The sequence below is a fragment of the Mastomys coucha genome, unplaced genomic scaffold (assembly GCF_008632895.1).
Source record: "Mastomys coucha isolate ucsf_1 unplaced genomic scaffold, UCSF_Mcou_1 pScaffold6, whole genome shotgun sequence".
NCBI lineage: Eukaryota > Metazoa > Chordata > Mammalia > Rodentia > Muridae > Mastomys > Mastomys coucha.
The window spans coordinates 31,024,354-31,043,094 of record NW_022196912.1 but is presented as its reverse complement, the minus strand read 5'-3'; the positions used below and the strand labels follow the sequence as shown (position 1 = coordinate 31,043,094).

At 41.7% G+C, this 18,741-nt stretch overlaps 1 protein-coding gene across 1 annotated transcript; it reads right to left on the bottom strand.

Annotated features, from left to right (window-relative positions):
* Positions 1-294: 294 nt before the first annotated feature.
* On the bottom strand, positions 295-18,532 carry Laptm4a (lysosomal protein transmembrane 4 alpha). Its single transcript, XM_031356215.1, has 7 exons — positions 17,539-18,532; positions 7,467-7,587; positions 4,638-4,714; positions 4,426-4,548; positions 2,944-3,039; positions 2,425-2,523; positions 295-896 (listed from the first exon to the last, which is right to left on the bottom strand). The coding sequence occupies exons 1-7, from the start codon at positions 17,872-17,874 to the stop codon at positions 822-824; spliced, it is 927 nt and encodes a 308-aa protein (XP_031212075.1). The 5' UTR covers positions 17,875-18,532; the 3' UTR covers positions 295-821.
* Between the last annotated feature and the right edge of the window lie 209 nt (positions 18,533-18,741).

The window sequence follows — 18,741 nt, the reverse complement described above, 5'->3', positions numbered from 1 at the left end:
TCAAAATGCTAGGCTGTCCTTCTGCTCCTCTACGTTGGAATCACTCCCCCTTCCTGTCTAAAGGGCTCCAGCCTCACTTCCCCGACTCCTCTTTTGCTTTTACTCTTCCATCATCCCTCTATCCAGAAACTAGTAAACCAGTTTTCTTTCATCACATTAAGAAACAACAAAACAAGTACAATTTTTAAAATGAGAAACTACACAGCAACACTTCTCCAAACGTGTACCTGTCACAAGGACAGGATTACTATAAGTTGTAGCACAAACATTAGACACATTTAAGAAGGACAATGGTAAAATTTAAGAGCTTTATTAAAGCATTTTATCACAAAGATGGAAACGTACAAATGAGAAGCATGCAACCATCATCTTCCACGGTCAAGTCAAATGCTATTTCTCTCTCCTGTCTCATAGAGCTGGAAATTGCAGCTCTTACCCAACTCAGTCATCCTCAACACTGTATTCACTCTCCGAAAACTATTCAGGGCATCGAACATCAAACATGAACCATTATACCAAGAAAGTGCAAAGTTAAAAAAGGAAAATATGGAGGCCCCCCTCCCCCCGTACCCTCAGTTAAAAGCTAACAATGGCACTTTGCTCTTGCTTAACCTAGATTGTCTTCAAAAAGTTTCTAAAATGTGATACTTAACAAAAAGGTTTTAATAAATGTCCAAAAGCTCTTTAGTGTTTGAAAATAAATGCTCAGACAAGACAGTGCACTTTCTATCAAACAATTCTGAGAGCCCTGCATCGCAGCTTTCTGTAAAATAAACAAGACAAGAAGCTGGTATAGGCTTTATTGACAAGGCAGAATGTCCTCAGGCAGGCAGGTAAGGAGGTGGTGGCTCTTTCTCAGGAATCTTCACAGCCATTTCATAGGTTGGCAAAACGTACTGAAGAGGGAAAAGAATCACGTCAGATAATGTCACTTCAAATTCTTTTCTAAAATAATCAGCTTTCAGATTCTATGTCCTAACTAGGAGCACACAACACGGAGGACTGAGACAACAGACACCTGAGCAGCTTGAACTCTACACTTAGTGACACCCTGACTCAAGAGCAAGATCGCTACAACTGTATAGCTTGGTGGGTGGAAGGATGGATGGATGGAAGAAGGATACATGGATGGGATCTGTGATGATTTGAGTAAGAATACTCACCCCCATAGACTCATATACTTGAATGCTTCTCCTCTTTCCTCCCCAACCCCCTCTTTGCTTGTGATCAGGATATAGCTCTCAGCTTCTTCTCTAACACCATCAGCGCTGCCATGCTCCCTGCCTTGATGATAATAGACTAATAAGCCTCTGAAACTGTAAGCAAGTCCTCAATCAATGCTGTTTTAAAAAATAAAAGTTGCCTTGGTCATGGTGTCTCTTCACAGCAACAGAACAGTGACCAAGACAAGATAGATGGATGAATGAGATGAATGGATGAATGGCATGGATGGGTGGATGGGTGGATGATGGATGGATGGATGGGTGGGTGGATGGATGGATGAATGGGCGTAATGGATGTGGTGGATAGATATAAGATAGGCAGAATTAGAATTCTTCCTCTGAACTAACTTGGAAGATAAACAAGCTAAACTATACATATTTAAAAAATATAAAGGGTCTCTTGACAGACAACCAATAAAGTTCCAGTAACTGTATTTCAAGAGCTGAGGATCTGGGGAAGAGGCCCCACTAACTGCCCTAATGGAAGCTGCCAGTGTCTTAAGTTTCATAATAATTTGCATTTATAGGACAATGACCTTCTATCCTGCCCTTTGGGATAATAGAAAAACCTTTCTAAAGGTCACTCTAGCCTAAGGTCCTCCAAGTAACATACTGGCTCAATATGGGCCATGTGTATTATAATATGCTGAAAACCTGTAAAATAGCCAACAATGACAGGTATATGCACACATGCACACACGCTTGCACGCACGACCATTAGTCCCCACCCCTTAGAATTCTCACAAGTCAATTATGAAAATTCCTAGCCCATGTGTCCAGAAACACTTGTGGGGACCACTAAGAAATAAACCTAACAGTCAAGCTGGGCAACAATGCAAAGGGCTCTAGCCCTGTGTGCACAAGATTCCCGGTGGAAATGCTAAATCTTATAAAATTCATAGTTTCAAGCTATTCAAATTCCAGTTATGGTAAGAATGGAAAGTTGGGCTGGTGAGATGGCTCAGTGGGTAAGAGCACTGACTGCTCTCCCAAAGATCCTGAGTTCAAATCCCAGCAACCACATGGTGGCTCACAACCATCCATAATGAGATCTGACTCCCTCTTCTGGTGTGTCTATATAATAATAAATAAATTTAAAAAAAAAAGAAATTAAAAAAAAAAAAATGGAAAGTCAAGCCCTACATTCACTTCTGGAGGCATCAGTAATAGTGACAGTTTGGAGAGTGAAACAGTAGTTAACCTGTGGAGGTGCTTCAAAGGCAGGGTACACGGCAATCTCTGGCACATTTCTGTTGTTGATGTATTTGTAGCAATTCCAAACACAATTGATTAGGTAAGCCTGAAAGGAGAAACAGAGCTTAGCAGGCTGCTCTGGGAGCAGAGGACCCTCATCTCTTCCGCATTGTCTGTGGAAAAGGGACCTAGTACAAGCCAGGTACACTCCTGACTGGCTCTCACTTAAGCATCCCAAGTTTCTCACAGACATAGACTCTAGCTAGAGATTTAGGTCTGCTAACCGACAGACTGTGGAGGAAATTCCTGTGCTCAAATGTTAGGAATTTTAATGAATTTCCCTATAAACTCTGAACCACTTTTGAAAACATAAAAGTTCTACTCACTGGACACAAGATAGAGGGGACCCCCATCCATTAAATGCAGTGACTCTGTCACTACAAATCCTACATCATTTATGATCCTGGAAAAAGGTTTACTGAGCAGTCTTACCAGGTCCCGCAAGAGGCAATCACAAGCTCCTTACCTTCAAAATGATGAACACCACAAAGAACACAAGGACAATGAACAAAAGGCAGCTGGAGTCCAATGCCAGGAGGTCATCTTTGTATGGGAAATCAGGCTGTGAAAACACAAAGGCACTGACACACTACACACTTGAGCAGTTTAAGAACACAACAAAGTGCAGCAGTCAAGAGTGACAGGCTACTGCAAATCTACACATAAGAACGCAGTACACCTGAGACCCTTATCATCAATGGACTAGTCACTTCAGTCTGCCTGTTCAATAGCTGAGATAACTAAAAGGTCTGAACAGAGCTAATATTCATTTTCCTGGCCACTATTTTCCATCTTGTGCTTTTAACAATATAGTCACTTGAGATCACTCAGGACCATTTAGTCTTCCACAAAGAAAAGTAACTTTTCTAGGAGTCAAATATTGGGCTCAACTCTTCACTAGATGGTTAAAAAGAATACATGCCACTGTCTACAAGCCAGGCAGAAGGACATGATTTAGTGCTGACAGACTTACTGTGCTGGAAAGGATCAGCTGCACTCACCTGACTCTGGACAAGTCAGGAGAAAGACTTTAGAAGGGAAGGGAGGGCCGAAAACTGGCCAGCAAAGGAAATACCTTCTAATGGAAAGGATCCAATCAAACAGAGGGGAAAAACACCAGAGTCTGTAAAAGAGCAGGCTTTCCTAAACAGCTAAAGTTTCCTACACAGGGCTAGAATATAGCAGGGATGCCAACACAGTAGGACTAGAATACACGCAGACACAGGGCTAGGATACACCAGGCACACCAATAGAGGACTAGGGTACAGCAAGCATGCAGACACATGCTATCATTCTGATAATGACAAAACACCAATCCCTTAAGAATCCTAAATACAGGAGGCTGGAGTGATAGATCAGCGGTTAAGAGCACTGACTACTCTTCCGAAGGTCCTGAGATCAAATCCCAGCAACCACAAGGTGGCTCACAACCACCTATAATGAGATCTGATGCCCTCTTCTGGTGTGTCTGAAGACAGCTACAGTGTACTTACATATAACAATAAATAAATCTTTAAAAAAAAATCCTAAATACAGTCCTTTTTTGTTTTTTGTTTTTTGACAGGGTTTCTCTATATAGTCCTGGCTGTCCTGGAACTCACTGTGCAGACCAGGCTGGCCTCGAACTCAGAAATCTGCCTGCCTCTGCCCCAAGTGTTGGCATTAAAGGCGTGCACCACCACTGTCCAGCTCAGCCGAATATTTTACTGAAACACAATTAACTCAATTATCTCTTCCACACTAACTGTCTTTACAAACTTCTTGTACTGTGCTGTCCAAATGGTACGGTACAATAGTCATTTATGTCTATCTTACAGATCTTAACATGGGAGTGGTTTTAAGACATTATATAAAGCAAAGAGAGTTAAAAATATTACCAAGGGTGCCTTGGGGTTTCAATTAAAATGTTTTACTTAAGTGAAAATGTTTAAATAGCACACACACTTACCAACTGATCCAGATATTCTTTGATTCTTGGCAAGTAAGTGAGAGAACTGATGGCCACCAGACAACTGAGAACGAAGTCAAAAAGTCGGTAGCAGAAGAAGGGAATCAGCCAGCCGACTTGATACTGCAGAAAGAAAGTACCACTTAGTATACATACACAATCACTACCCTGGTAAAGGTCAAGTGAGGACAGAGGAAACACGGCACACTTACAGAAATGGCTCCGTAAACCAGCATTGAACTGATTATAAACATAAGAACAGAGACGGCAAAAAGAACGCAGGCATTATCTAAGAAAACAAAAACAGAAATCTAATTAAGCAACATATGCAATGAAAGAAACTAAATTCTTCATGACAAAATGAGGCTTTAAAGCGTTTCTGTGTAAATTAACTGTAAGTGTTTTCAAAATTGGCCCTCAAAAGATCTAAGACCAAGAAAAAAGACTTAAGCCTGACATTAAGAAATTCTGAAAAACTTACACATGCCTTTCCATGTTAAACAACTCACTGACTGACTCTGTGTAGGAAGGAGCATGAGCCACGTAAATATAGGAAACAGGTCCCTGTGCCTCTACATGTCTAAGTGCAAAGAGACAAAATTTAACAGGCAAGTTGCAACACACGCAGAAGCAATGAAAAACTATGAAAGAATTCACACAAGCTGGGTTTTGTGAGATGAGGGCATAACTGGAAAGAGAAGTTACTGTTTGCTTAAAACAGATGAGTTATACCTAGAAAACCACAGATGTACCTCTTGCTTTGATAAGAGTACAACCTAAAATTCAAGGTTCTCCATTAATCCCACCCCAGTGTCTCACACCTTTAATGCACGGCTTCCTTCAGTTTGCCCTCTCTCCCCAACACACATCTATTCAACTTATCCTCAGTGTATGTTAACCCATGTTCACCATTCTCTTCAGAACACGCCTGAATAATCCCAAACAGTACTGGACAATACTTGACTGGGTGAGTGTCTTCACAACCTGTGACTCTGGACAGACACTAATAAACTAAAAGGCAATGGGGATGTGGAGAGCTGGCTCAGCTGCTGCTCTTGCAGATCACAGTTCCCAAGACCCACGTCAGGCTGCCCACAATAATTGCCTTAACTCCTGTTGCAGAAAACTGGACACCTCTGGCTTCCAGGCACCTGCACTCACATGCATATACTCCTACACATACACATAATTGAAAACTTAAAAAGAAACAAAAGGGTGCCAAAAATGAAGATATTAGATATTAATACAAATAATCATATCACTGAGCATTATAAACACAACCAGTATTTAACATTAATTACTGTATCATATCAGAGTACTTCCATTGTTAAGGGTCACTTCTCTCAGAGTCAACGTTACAAGGATGTATTTAAAAAGGATCAGAAAACTTTTCACTAAAAACAACAACAAAACATATTATAAATTCCCATCTGTTGTTTTCATTCTATTCTGTATTATAGCCACAGAATTATTCTTGGCTCCTAGATAATTAAGTTATCCATGAAGACAAAAAATGATTTAACAAAAAGAAAGAAGGAAAGAAGGAAGGAAGGAAGGGAGGGAGGGAGGGAAGGGAGGGAGGGAGGGAGGAAGGGAGGGAGGAAGGAAGGAAAGAAGGGAGGGAGGGAGAAAGAGAAAGAAGGGGGGAGGGGAGGGGAGGGAAGGAGGGAGAGAGAGAAAGAAGGGAGGGGATGGGAGGGGAGGAAGAAAAAAGAGACAAATCAGAGCTGGAGAGAAGGCTCAGCAATTAAGAGGTTCATGGCTATTGCAGAAAACAGGCTTGGTCTCTAGCACCCACAAGGCAGCAGACCACCTCAGTTCACATTGCCCTCCCCTCTTTGGCCTCTGTAGGCACTGCACACACACATACATTCAGGCAGAGCACTCACACAAAAAATAAAACAAAATCTTTAAAAAGGAAGACACAAATCTTCATCCTTGGATCACAAGTTCATATTAAAGTTAATTAAAAAAAACTTAATAAAATCTAAAACCCTGGGAATTAAGATCTATAGTATTATAAACACACTTGAGATCTGAGAACACTTTTCTAAACTGAAATTTAAAAACTAAGCATGTAAAAACTGTATTTCAAACTGAGACATAATTTTCTGTTTAAGTATTAAATTTAAGATATAAATATATATAATAATGTAAACCCAACTAGAATCATTTTATACCTGTATTTTAAAGAAAAAACAGTAATGAAAATTAATTGCTATCAGGGAATAAATCAGTTTAAAAAAGACAATTTCTATGAATGTTCTAGGGTTACTCTACTTTTAATAGTGGCATTAGTCTCTTTCCACTAAACATGAGCAAGATTGGGAAACTTGACCTTTATACTGAAACTTATACAAAGGGAAAATAAGTAGGTAGCTAAAATATGCTAGAAAGGTACAGGGGTAGTTTGAGGACCTGAATGTATGGTTGCTTCAGTGTACATTATATTTTATACTCTACTGTAAGAGTCCATCTAATCTCCGGGCAGTGGTGGCGCATGCCTTTAATCCCAGCACTTGGGAGGCAGAGGCAGGCAGATTTCTGAGTTCGAGGCCAGCCTGGTCTACAGAGTGAGTTTCAGAACATCCAGGGCTATACAGAGAAACCCTGTCTCGAACAGCCCCCGCTTCCCCCAAAAGAGTCCATCTGATCTACACATCAATTTCTGACCCTGGTTATACATCATAGAAGGCCCTCAAAAATCTCAAGCCATTTTTATTTCCCATTTCCCTGTCTGATCTCTATAGTCAAAGCATGCATACAACCTACTGTCTACTGTCCATTCCATAAACATGTTCTTGTCTAGAAAATGCTCTACTGTAATTGTAACTCTTGCTGAACAACTTTGGGAAAAGTCATCAAAATACAGTCTCAATAAAGAGTTTAACACCTAGCTTAATATTTATCATGCAAAGTATTTAACCATTTGAAGAATAACTCAAGCACAATTTTATCATTTGTCCTTTAACATTCATATATAGTCTGCAATTGGCTATATATAAAAGTTAGCAGTGATATCTTTTAAAGTAAAAACTTACCAGCCATTCTCTCAGATGAATAGTAATTACCAATGACTTCATACTGAATGTTGACAGCTGGCATGGAATTTGGATGAGTCACCTCCACAGTCAGCAAAATTGCCATCAATAGGTTGACCACCTGAGAAAGAAAACACCTTTACATTAACTCCTACCAGGGAACAGTCTTCACAGACTCTGGATGCCCTGTTACATTAAATACTATTTCACCTGCACTAACAAGGTTATCAAACAGGAGACACTCAGATAAAACATGTATCACCACTGTGAGAACAGCTGAAAAGTCATAGCATGTATAAAGATGCTTAACTCTGTGCTAATTCCAATAAACCAGAATGAAATGCAGAGAAAGTAAAACTGGGGACTCATAAAATCTGTTCATAGAGGCACATATTTCCTCACACACCCATTAGACCTGTCAGCTGATTTCCCACATGCAGATGCCTGCCACTCCTCCAAAGCACGCGCATGCGCTTTGTTCAAGTTTAAGGGAGTCCCTTCCTTGTCCCTGCAGTTGGTCTTAATTCTACCTTTTGAGTCAATGTGTTCGTCTAATACCCAAAAGCAGCCTCCAAACACTGTAGCAACCATACATTCAGGTCCTCAAACCACCCCGCTACCTTTCTAGCATATCTTAGCTACCCGCTTATTTCTCCTTTGTTTAACTTTCAGTGTAAAGGACAAGTTCCCCAATCTGGCTCACAATTCCAAAGATAACTGCACTGGCTTTGTACATTTTTGCAATATCACACAAAAGTATCTCTATACAACACCTATTTGTTTTTCCTATACTTGAACCAATAAGCTACTTGCAAACTGCAGTCAATATATCTGTAACTAAATTCATCTTTACATTACTGCCCACCATGATTTCCTAGATCATTTCCTGACATTCTAAAGGTTATTTTCTCCATTTCTTCATTCAGAAATGTAATCACCATAAGTCTCTCTCTCTCTCTCTCTCTCTCTCTCTCTCTCTCTCTCTCTCTCTCTCACACACACACACACACACACACACACACACACACACACACTGCTGAAATCTCATCCTAATACCATGAATTTCCCTAGTCTTATCTGAGATATAAGCCCCATTTTAAAAGAAGATCCATTATGCAGAGCTCAAGTTGTGGTTCCTTGCAGTTTCTCTAGAGGTGTGGCCTACAAGTATCCAAACAGTCCAGTTGAAGATTCAATACAGAAATAAGTAAGGTCTGATAATACTAACTCCATGACCAAACTTCACAGAATTCACCCTCATCCTTGTGGAAGTCCAAACATTTGACGCTCCCAACGTTCTATCAACAAAATCTGAAACTCCTCTCTTCTGTCCACCCTAGATGAAGGATGAATGAGAACACCCAGGAAAGGTATTTTTGTACAGCAGGCCAAGTCTTCAAACATTCAGTAGAGAAACAGGCCACGTCTTATTTTTAAATTAGGCATGTTATCTTGTGTTGGGAAATTAAGTTTGAAATTTATTTGGCAAACTCTTGCTGAGCAAATTATTATCCTAGTAAAAAAGCTTTGGATGGCACAGAAAACATTCATGCCAACAAAAACATGCACAACTCGCTACCAAATGAAGGAAATAAAGTACCAAATACACTTGGGGGGTGTTAAATATAAACAATATATTTATATATTATATATTTACATGTGTGTATACATGGTTATACACATGTACAGTCCACAGGTCTAAAATATTTTTATCACAAATGACTCTTTAAAAAGCCATTTTTTCTTCTATAAAAAGTCAAGAGTTTTCCACTGTCCTTGCCTAGTATTATTAGCAACATTTCAGAGTTCATTTCACTCCAGGTCGGTACTTTAAATATGATAGCAACTTCTGAAAAAAGCAGTACTTGTGTTCCTAAGCACTTACCACTGAGCACATATGTAAATTTCAGCTACTAAACTCTGTTGGATTTTTCAAGAAATTAAAACTGTAACTCATAGTTTAAAAAGTCTTTAAGATATTCTACTACATACAAACTATTCCAAAATATTTATAACTCTTATCCTACTGTACTCAGGAAAGGAAGTTGAAAATAAGGCTTGTAAACCTAGTAGCAGGGCCAGGTAGAACACAGGCAAAGCACCTCTCGCTCGAAAGCCTTCTGTACACATCATATGAGTAAATAAGCCGTAAGGAAACAGTGAAGAATCTCTTATTTAGTACAAATGAACAAGTTCAAGTCCAGGCAAACATTCAGGCCCAGACAAACCGTTTCTCCTTGTTTTTTCTTTAATGACAATATTTGTACATCTTTCTGGAGTACAGTGTTATGTTTTAGTATACTTATTCAGCATGTACTGGTCAAATCAAGACATATCATTCCATAACCTTAAAACACTTCACTGTTTGTGGTGAAACATACTCACCCTGCTTAGTACTTTCAGATGTTTTTAATGTAATTTTGACAGCTGTAATCACCCTCTGTGCAAGCGGTCACTAATTGTACTCCTATCCTATCCCAATGCTTACTGGCCCCTCCTGGCCCCTCCTCTTGCGTTTTAGTCCCTGGTGACCACTATCCTGTCCATAAATTAAGCTACTTTGTAATCAGAAAGTAACATCATTTATTTGCCTTCCTGTAGCTTGATTATCTCAGTTGTATCTTCAGTTCTATTCCATGCTGCTGCACATGTCAATTTGGTTCATTACTATCAGTACCCATTGTGAACATAGACCTCATTTTTCCTTATCCGCTGTTATCAATGGACACCACAGCTCACTCTCTACCTCGTCTACTGTGAATAGTACTGCATTAAATGTGGGCTGCAACAGATCTCTTTGATATACTGATTTCGTTTTCTGTGGGTAAATACCTACTAGTAGGATCTATGACAGCTCTAACCTGAGGAGCCTCCATACAGTTTTCCCCCAAGTGTCTATACTATAGCCCTGTACAATGCCATCTTCCTTTCTCCAACATGTCACTTTTTGGTCTGACTGACTGGCACTCACTCACTGGATGAGATGCTATGTCATGACTCAGGTTTTTCATATATGTGCTGGTCCTGCTTATCTTCTTTGGAGAAATGTCTACTCAGCTGCTTCCTTTTAAACTTGACTATTTGCTTTTGCTGTTGGGTTCTCGATCTACTTTAGGTATTAATCTCTTGTGATAAAGTTTACAGAGTCCTGCCATTTCTATAGGCTGTCTGCTCACTGTCCCGATTCTCTGCAGCTTTTCAGTTTGATGTAATTCTGTATGTTTTCTTTTGTTGCCTGTGCCTTTACACTCTTAAATAACAATTTCGTGTTCAGACTATCCTGGTTTTGTGTGTGTGTGTGTGTGTGTGTGTGTGTGTGTGTGTGTGTGTATGTGTTTTCCCTCTGGTCAATCCTACAGTCACCTAGGAAGAGGGACTCTCACTTCAGAAATGCCTAAATTAAGATTTTCCGCCGGGCGGTGGTGGCACACATCTTTAATCCCAGCACTTGGGAGGCAGAGACAGGTGGATTTCTGAGTTCAAGGCCAGCCTGGTCTACAAAGTGAGCTCCAGGACAGCCAGGGCTACACAGAGAAACCCTGTCCGGGAAGGAGGCGGGGGAGGCTGGTGAGATGGCTCAGTGGGGAAGAACACCGACTGCTCTTCGGAAGGTCATGAGTTCAAATCCCAGCAACCACATGGTGGCTCACAACCACCCGTAATGAGATCCGACGCCCTCTTCTGGTGTGTCTAAAGACAGCTAAAGTGTACTTACATATAATAAATAAATAAATCTTAAAAAAAAAAAAGACTTATTAAAAAAAAAAAAGATTTTCCTGCAGTCAAGTTTGTAGTTTATTTTCTTGATTAACAATTGGTGTAGGAGGGTATGGTCCAGCTCACTGGACATGGTGCTACTGGACAGGTGGTCCTGGATGGCATAAGAAAGCAGGCTGAGGACTAGACCGCTCTTCCAGTGGTCCTGAGTTCAATTCCCAGCAGCCACATGGTAGCTCACAACCACCTGTAATGGGATCCGATGCCCTCTTCTGGATGTCTGAAGACAGCTACAGTGTACTTATACACAAAATAAATAATTCTTTTAAAGGAAGGAAAGAAGGAAGAAAGGAAGGAAGGAAGGAAGGAAGGAAGGAAGGAAGGAAGGGCGAGCAAGCAGGATGAGTAAACCAGTAGGCAGAGCTTCTCTGCAGCCTCTGCTCCAGCCTAGGTTCCTGCCCTGACTTCCCCTTTATTATGGACTTGTTATGTGCAACTGTAAGCAAAATAGTCCATATCTATTTTTGTACCAGGACTAGGCTGCGTTGGTTATGACAGCTCTACACTTTGAATCTGGACAGTGTGATACTTTCAGCTTTGGTTAATGCTTTTAGTTGCTTTTAGTCATGGTGTTTCATCACAGCAATAGGAACCCTAAGACACAGACTTATGTCAGTGCTTCCCGTATATTCTCTCTTAGTAGGTTTAGTCTCAATTTAATACTCGTATTTTAAGTTAGCTTTTATTATGAAAGCAGGGTCTAATATATACCATTTTCCTAGCAGTATGCACTAAAGAGAATGTGCTTGCCCAGATGTGTATCTCTGGCACTTCTGTTGAGAGTCACTTGGCTGTAGGGGTGTGGGCTTATTTTTGGGTGCTCTGTTCTTTCCCATTGGTCTCTGTATCTATTTTTGCAGCAGGACTAGGCTGCGCTGGCTATGACAGCTCTACATGTTAGAACTGGACAGTGTGATACTTCCAGCTTTGCTCTTTTTGCTCAAGACTTCTTTGGCACAGCCTTGAGTGTTTCCACTTAACTTTTAGGAACTGTTTTCTCCTAGTATGTGAAGGACAACATAACAGGTACAACCTTACACTTACAGATCTCTTTGGGTACGATATCATCTAACAACACTAGTTCTGATTCATGACTGACTACGGGATCTTTTCATTATTTGTGACCTGTTCAAAGCCTTCATGGATGTTTTATTCTAGTCCTAGATTACATTTTTTTCACCTCCTAGTTAAAGTTACTCTTAGGAGTGTATGTTTTGCTTGCTTTGCTCTTTTAGCTATGACACGTGTGCTTTCCTAACTTCTCTTTCAGACAGTCCACTACTGGTACATAAATACACTATTTTTGAAGTTGTTTTACTACTCTTTAAATTTATTAATTCTGAGGTTATTTTCAGTTTTTAGGAACTTCTATGTATTTGATTGTGTAATCTGTAAATACAGAGCCTTGACTTCCTCCTTTCCTATCTCTAAGCTCTTCATCTGTTTCTCTTACCAAACTGCTCTGGTTAGGACTTTCTTTTTTATTATTATAATTAAGTACACTGTAGCTGTCTTCAGATGCACCAGAAGAGGGCGTCAGATCTCATTACGGGTGATTGTGAGCCACCATGTGGTTGCTGGGATTTGAACTCATGACCTTCGGAAGAGCAGTCGGTGCTCTTACCCGCTGAGCCATCTCTCTTCAGTATTATGTTGAACAGAAGTGTTAAAAGGAAGCATCATTAATTTGGTTTTTGATTTTAGAGAAGAGCTAATTTGGTATGGTGCTAGCTGTCATTATTATCTGGCTTTTATTGTGTTGTATATCCACTTTAAGAATAAATACTTTCAGAATGAAGAAATGGCTCAGTGATTAAGAGCACTGACTGCTTTTCCAAAGGTCCTCAGTTCAAATCCCAGCAACCACATGATGTCTCATAACCATCTATAATGAGATCTGATGCCCTCTTCTGGGTTGTCTGAAGACAGTGTACTTACATATAATAAATAAATTTTAAAAAAAGAATAAATACTTTCAGCTGGGCAGTGGTGGTGCACGCCTTTAATCTCAGCACTTGGGAGGCAGAGGCAGGTGGATTTCTGAATTCGAGGCCAGCCTGGTCTACACAGTGAGTTCCAGGACAGCCAGGGCTATATAGAAAAACCCTGTCTCGAAAAACCAAAAATACATACATACATACATACATACATACATACTTTTAACTATTATGTATGTGGATGTTTTGCCTACATGATGCCTGGAAGAAGCTAGATGCTGTCTGATCCCTAGAACTGCAGTTATTACGAAACTGTAAGTCACATGTGGGTACTGGGAATTGAACTTTTATCCACTGGGACGTCTCTTCAGCCCCACTTTTTTCATGTGAAAGGATGGCAAATTGTATCAACTATGTAACTGCAGCTACTGAAATGGTCATAGGGATCTGGTTCTCTATTCTATGTATATACTACCTTTACTGATTTGCATAGGTTGAACCATCCTTGAATCTTTAGGAGGAAACCCACTTGATCCTGAGGATTTACTTTATGATGTGATATTGAATTCTGTTTACCAGTGTTTTATTGAGAATTTCTGCACTGTTCATCAGAGATACCAGCCAGGACAAATGGGTAAAAGGCCCGGTGGCATGAAGAATCTATCTCACGTCTTCCTAACACTAAAACATCCGAGAAAGTCCACCTCTGGGCTGGGCTGAGTCCCAGGATGCTCAAGGCTACACAGAAATTCTGTCTCGAAAAAACACAACACAGAACAGAACCAAAGCACACATTTGTATCATGAAGGCTGTTTCTTGAAACAGGTTTTTAAATCCCATATTCATGATTTAGTATGTACTTAAGTTCACATCTCCTAAGAATTTAAAAAAAAATAATCTGGCTTCAAATGATAAAGAAGTAAAGTTGAGGGCTGGCGAGATGGCTCAGTGGTGAAGAACACCGACTGCTCTTCAGAAGGTCATGAGTTCAAATCCCAGCAACCACATGGTGGCTCACAACCACCCAAATGAGATCTGACGCCTTCTTCTGGTGCACCTGAAGACAGCTACAGTGTACTTACATATAATAAACAAACAAATAAATCTTAAAAAAAAAAGAAGTAAAGTTGAGGAATGTAGAAACTGAAGCCTGAACTCATTCTAAAGTCACATATTACTTAGGTACTTCTTTCACATTTAAACCATCATATGCAAACTCTTCAGGTTTGGGACCTCTGGCACATATAACTGATTCTGGTTTTATATTCCATAGAACTATTATCCAATACCAACCATTAAAACGTAAGGGTTTGGTTTGGTTTTAGAGCTAGCATCCTATTTTAGCCTAGGCTGGCCTATCGCCAAAGCCGAGTCTAAACTTCTGATCCTTCTGATACCACCTCCCAAGAACTCACATTACAGGTTCCATTCAATTAATCCTTTGGCATACATGATGGTATGTAAAAAACCCATCAATGTTAATTCAAGAAATCAATGACATCATTATCAGTCACTGACAAGAGTGTTCTGACCCAGCAGGAGGAAGGGCTATGCCTCCAGGTTTCAAACACCACAGAAAGAATCATAAATGCAGGCCTTGGTCCAGACAACCTGGCTCATCATTATTCTCCTACACAGACCAACATGTAGTGTCCCCTGGAATCAAGCAGCAGTGCTCATGACAAAGTGGTGAGGAAGGGAACAATGGCAAGGCGGAAATAAAGAGGACAGGTCATTCTAGCTGTCATCTTGTGTCTCTGCTACAACAGTGAAATGTGCAATTTGGACAAGACCACTTTATTTGGAGACATTATACATTATACAGTTTTCATCTCCTAAGTGCCCCCCAACTAACAGAAAGTATGTCTTCCCACTACTGTAGAACTAAGGCTTGTATATTTTTTAAAGTCACCAACAATAACCTACTAAGCAAAACAAATGTTCTTTTCCTTCCCTTAATCTAATTAGAATCTGCCATCACTGTGTACCCTTTTCCTTTGTGACTCTAAGTTCCATTTTCCTGGCTGTGCTCCAAAGTTCTTTGTAATACCATCACCATTAAGGGATGATGTCATGACCAAAGTAAGCAGAACTAGAATCATGCAACAAGTAGTATCAATACCGAAGTCATGCAATGTAGGTGATCTATCATGCCCTTTGTAGGTTCCTCAGAGCCCTTTACACTGAAGATGGGCAATAAATCTCTTATATGAATTAAAACAAATCAAACTGAAGCAGTTTACAATCTTCTAAGCTGAAAGTTGATGCAAGACAGCATCTTTTCAAAGGGGGGCTTTCACACCAAGAGCTTCAGTTGTGCTACAGATTTAAACCTTTCAATCCCCACTTTGTTAAAATCAACAACTGTTCTTGGGGGTAGGGGGAGAGGGAGAGGGAGGGAGGGAGAGAAGGAGGGAGGGATGCATTCGAGTTTATGAACACTGGTTGCTGTCCTGGGAGCGATTCCCAGCACCTACACACCTAACGTTCATCTGCATACCCCAGTCCTAGGAGAATCTAGCCCCTTGTGGCCTCCATAAACATTGTACAAAGTTACCACAAACATGCAGACAAAACGCCCTCACAGTGAAATAAAAATAAACAAAAACTAAAATAAGGATAAAAGTCCTTGCTACTATTTTTCAACCTGCATTTCGAGTTCCCTGTTCATTTTTTATAAACAAAAGCCACAGCATCAAAAACTCCGCCTAATAAAGAGTATTGAGAAATGGTGCCAATATATCTGAATGGCTAAAGGGGTGTTTTTTTTTCTTCTTCAAAGAGTTTGAAGCCCTTTGTCTGTAAGTGGAAGGATGGAAGAAGAAAACAGGAAGCTTAAGTTTTCAGGCAAGAATCCCAGGCTCCAACTCTATTTTCTTTGGGAAGTTCAAGGAGAGGTCATTTTCTGGGAGAATGCAGAGAGGGTGTAGGTATGACGAAAATGGGGAAGACATGAATTAATCATTTAAGAGAATGGAAGATGGTGAAGGACAAAGAAATTAAAAATCCATACTCTTAGCAAAAAGGAAAACAAACAAGAGGAAGCGAGATTTACAACCCAACTGAATGTCATCAACTAGTCCAGGTCCAGGACTACAGCTCAGTTTAATGAATGCAATAGGCAGCTTCTTAAAGGAAATGTGATGTAATTAATTCTACAGAAGTAATAGGGTGACTTTCTGAGTACAAAAGCACGGAAAACGTGAAAGTAGCCTCAGTGCAAGCAAACCAAGCCACATTCATGCTTTCCCGGTGCTCTTTTCTAATGTACATTAAGGATAAGAGACTGAAAAAAAGCAGCAATCCTGCTGAGGTCTGACAGTCCCCTGGGGTGGGCTGTGAAACCATCTGCCTAAGGAAGATTTTCATCTGGTGTTCTGCCAAAGTTACTAATGACTTCAAGATACTGGGCGGGGAAGAGGAAGAGAAGAGAGGACAGGGTGAGGCTCTCCCTCCTGTGCCTTTCATAGATCAGAAACTGCACACTATCTTTAACGCCACTTCCTACCCCCGACCCCCACACCCCACGACGAAATTTCAAAGTCATCCAAGTGATCACGCCGTCAATACAACAAGTTCCTCAAAAAGCATCGGCAAAGTATAATTGGTTAAAACTACCTTTAAAAAAAATCACGGTTTTGGAACTCGCAACTAATTAAGTTCAATATAAACAGATACTGGGAACTAATTTAAAAACAAAACCAAAAACAAACAACAACAACAAAAAAAAGACTTTCTACCGAATCAGGAACCAACAAGCCCGTCCGTCTGCCGTGACAGAATCACGCAGATCCTGGAGCCCAGAAAATGTCAGTAAAGTCATAGTAGGCTCTCAATAAACATCTCTTCCAAACCAAGGAGGCCTTGGGAGGAAAAAGCACCTGACAAGGCAGAGAAGGGGGTGTACTGTGGAAAATCTGACCCCACTGTAAATCCTGGCTAACGTCTAGACTCAAAACTGAGGCCTCTCTGGCTACATCACCGAACGCCTCAACAAAAACTGCAGGAGCCACCGGAACTGGATTTCGCTTTCCATTCGGACAAAACGACGTCCGAACTAGCTGCATAACTGCAGGACAGTAAATTGTTTCAATGGAGGGAGGGGGGCGGGTGGAGGCGGGGGTGGGGGGATGAGAGCTGTGCACTTCCCGCACCCGAAATAACGACCCTCTTCCCATCCCCTCCCAAATCCTGGTGAGCCCCATCTCGTAAAGTCTCCGGCCTCAGTTCACAATTAAAAGCACCCCGAAAAAGTAGCTCCCCAACAACTTTTACGTCCCCGCCCCCTGTCCCCCCCAGGCCCACTCGCCGCGCCGGCGCACTGGCCTGGTGGAGCAGCCCTGCCAGCCAGCCCTTACCATGTACCAGGTCCCCAGGATGATCGTCCCGGTGCGGACATGACAACAGCCGCAGCACCGGGTGCTGTAGAACCGGTCGCTGCGGCTCCGTTTGAAAGTCATGGACACCATCGGGAACCTCGCGGGCCTCGTTCTCGCCCAGGCCCCTGACAAAAGCTTTCGGCCCACCGGTTCAACCCAGACGACTCTGCGACGCTGTCCAAAGCCAAACGACGCGTCTTCTGGCCCGCCCTCGGCCCGGGCCCCTGCCAATTCCCGTGCGCCTGCGCTCTGAGCGCTGGGCGCCGCTCTCGCGGGACCTCGGCTCGGGCTCTCTCCCTTCGCCTTCTGCCACATACAGACCAATGAAGAGCGGAAGGCCGGGTTACGGGTTTCTGATTGGACAAGGTGTGGAGATTGAAAGAGCTCACGCCCAATCAAAAGTTCAACTCTCTCCGGCGCTGTTGGCTCGCGGTGCGCGTGGCTGGGCTCCCTGTCTGGGGGTGTCTGAATTGAGGGTAGCTCGGTTGTTCACCTTCCCCGAGACGAGCTCGGCAACGAGGTGTACAGTCAGAGAAGGGGGAAACAAGACGGGGTTGGTGGCAGACAGCGGGCACGGAGATATTTGGCGCGGTCTCTTGCCACGTTGTCTTTGTCACTGCGATGCCCACGTGACATATTCGTGCTCTATTGTTGGGCCTGTCCGGGCGTGCCTGTGAGGAAGGGGCGTGGCTACCCTTCTGGCGTGGTCCTCTAGGCTCTGACTAGAACGGAGGGCTCGCAGTAGGGTGAAGGATTGTATTTCGGTCCTTCCCCCATCTCTCTGAAACCTCCTTGGAGGGAGCCAAGAAATACCACTGGACTCTGCCCAAGAGAGGCCAAGGGATTAAGGAAAATGACAGCATGCTAAAGTGGAAAAACCGCTTAGCTGTTGAGTTTATACAGATAATAGTGATTTTTTTTTCTTTTGAAGAGAAAGCTTGTGAAGGACTTTGAAATAGGCCAGAAAAGCAAGCAAAACAAAATAGGGTGTCTTAAGTGAGAAACAAGCCACATTTTTTCTGCATGCTCTGACTCCAGAGTGAGCCTCAGCTTTCTGTGGGATGGTGGACATCTCTAAAGCATGGTCACGAGACTCTGAATCTTACCTCTTCTCCGAGAAGGCCATTTGACATAAATTGGGTGACTCATTTATCATTTTTACTTAAACAGTGGGCACTTTAT

Bases quoted from the DNA above. Each gene is read 5' to 3' on its own strand.
- Laptm4a (XM_031356215.1), bottom strand. From the start codon at position 17,874: ATGTGGCAGAAGGCGAAGGGAGAGAGCCCGAGCCGAGGTCCCGCGAGA. The intron at 4,715-7,466 runs GTAAGTTTTTAC...TTGTTTTCTTAG, and splicing joins TTCATCTGAGAGAATGGCTG to ATAATGCCTGCGTTCTTTTT. The intron at 3,040-4,425 runs GTAAGTGTGTGT...GTGTTTTCACAG, and splicing joins AAGAATATCTGGATCAGTTG to CCTGATTTCCCATACAAAGA.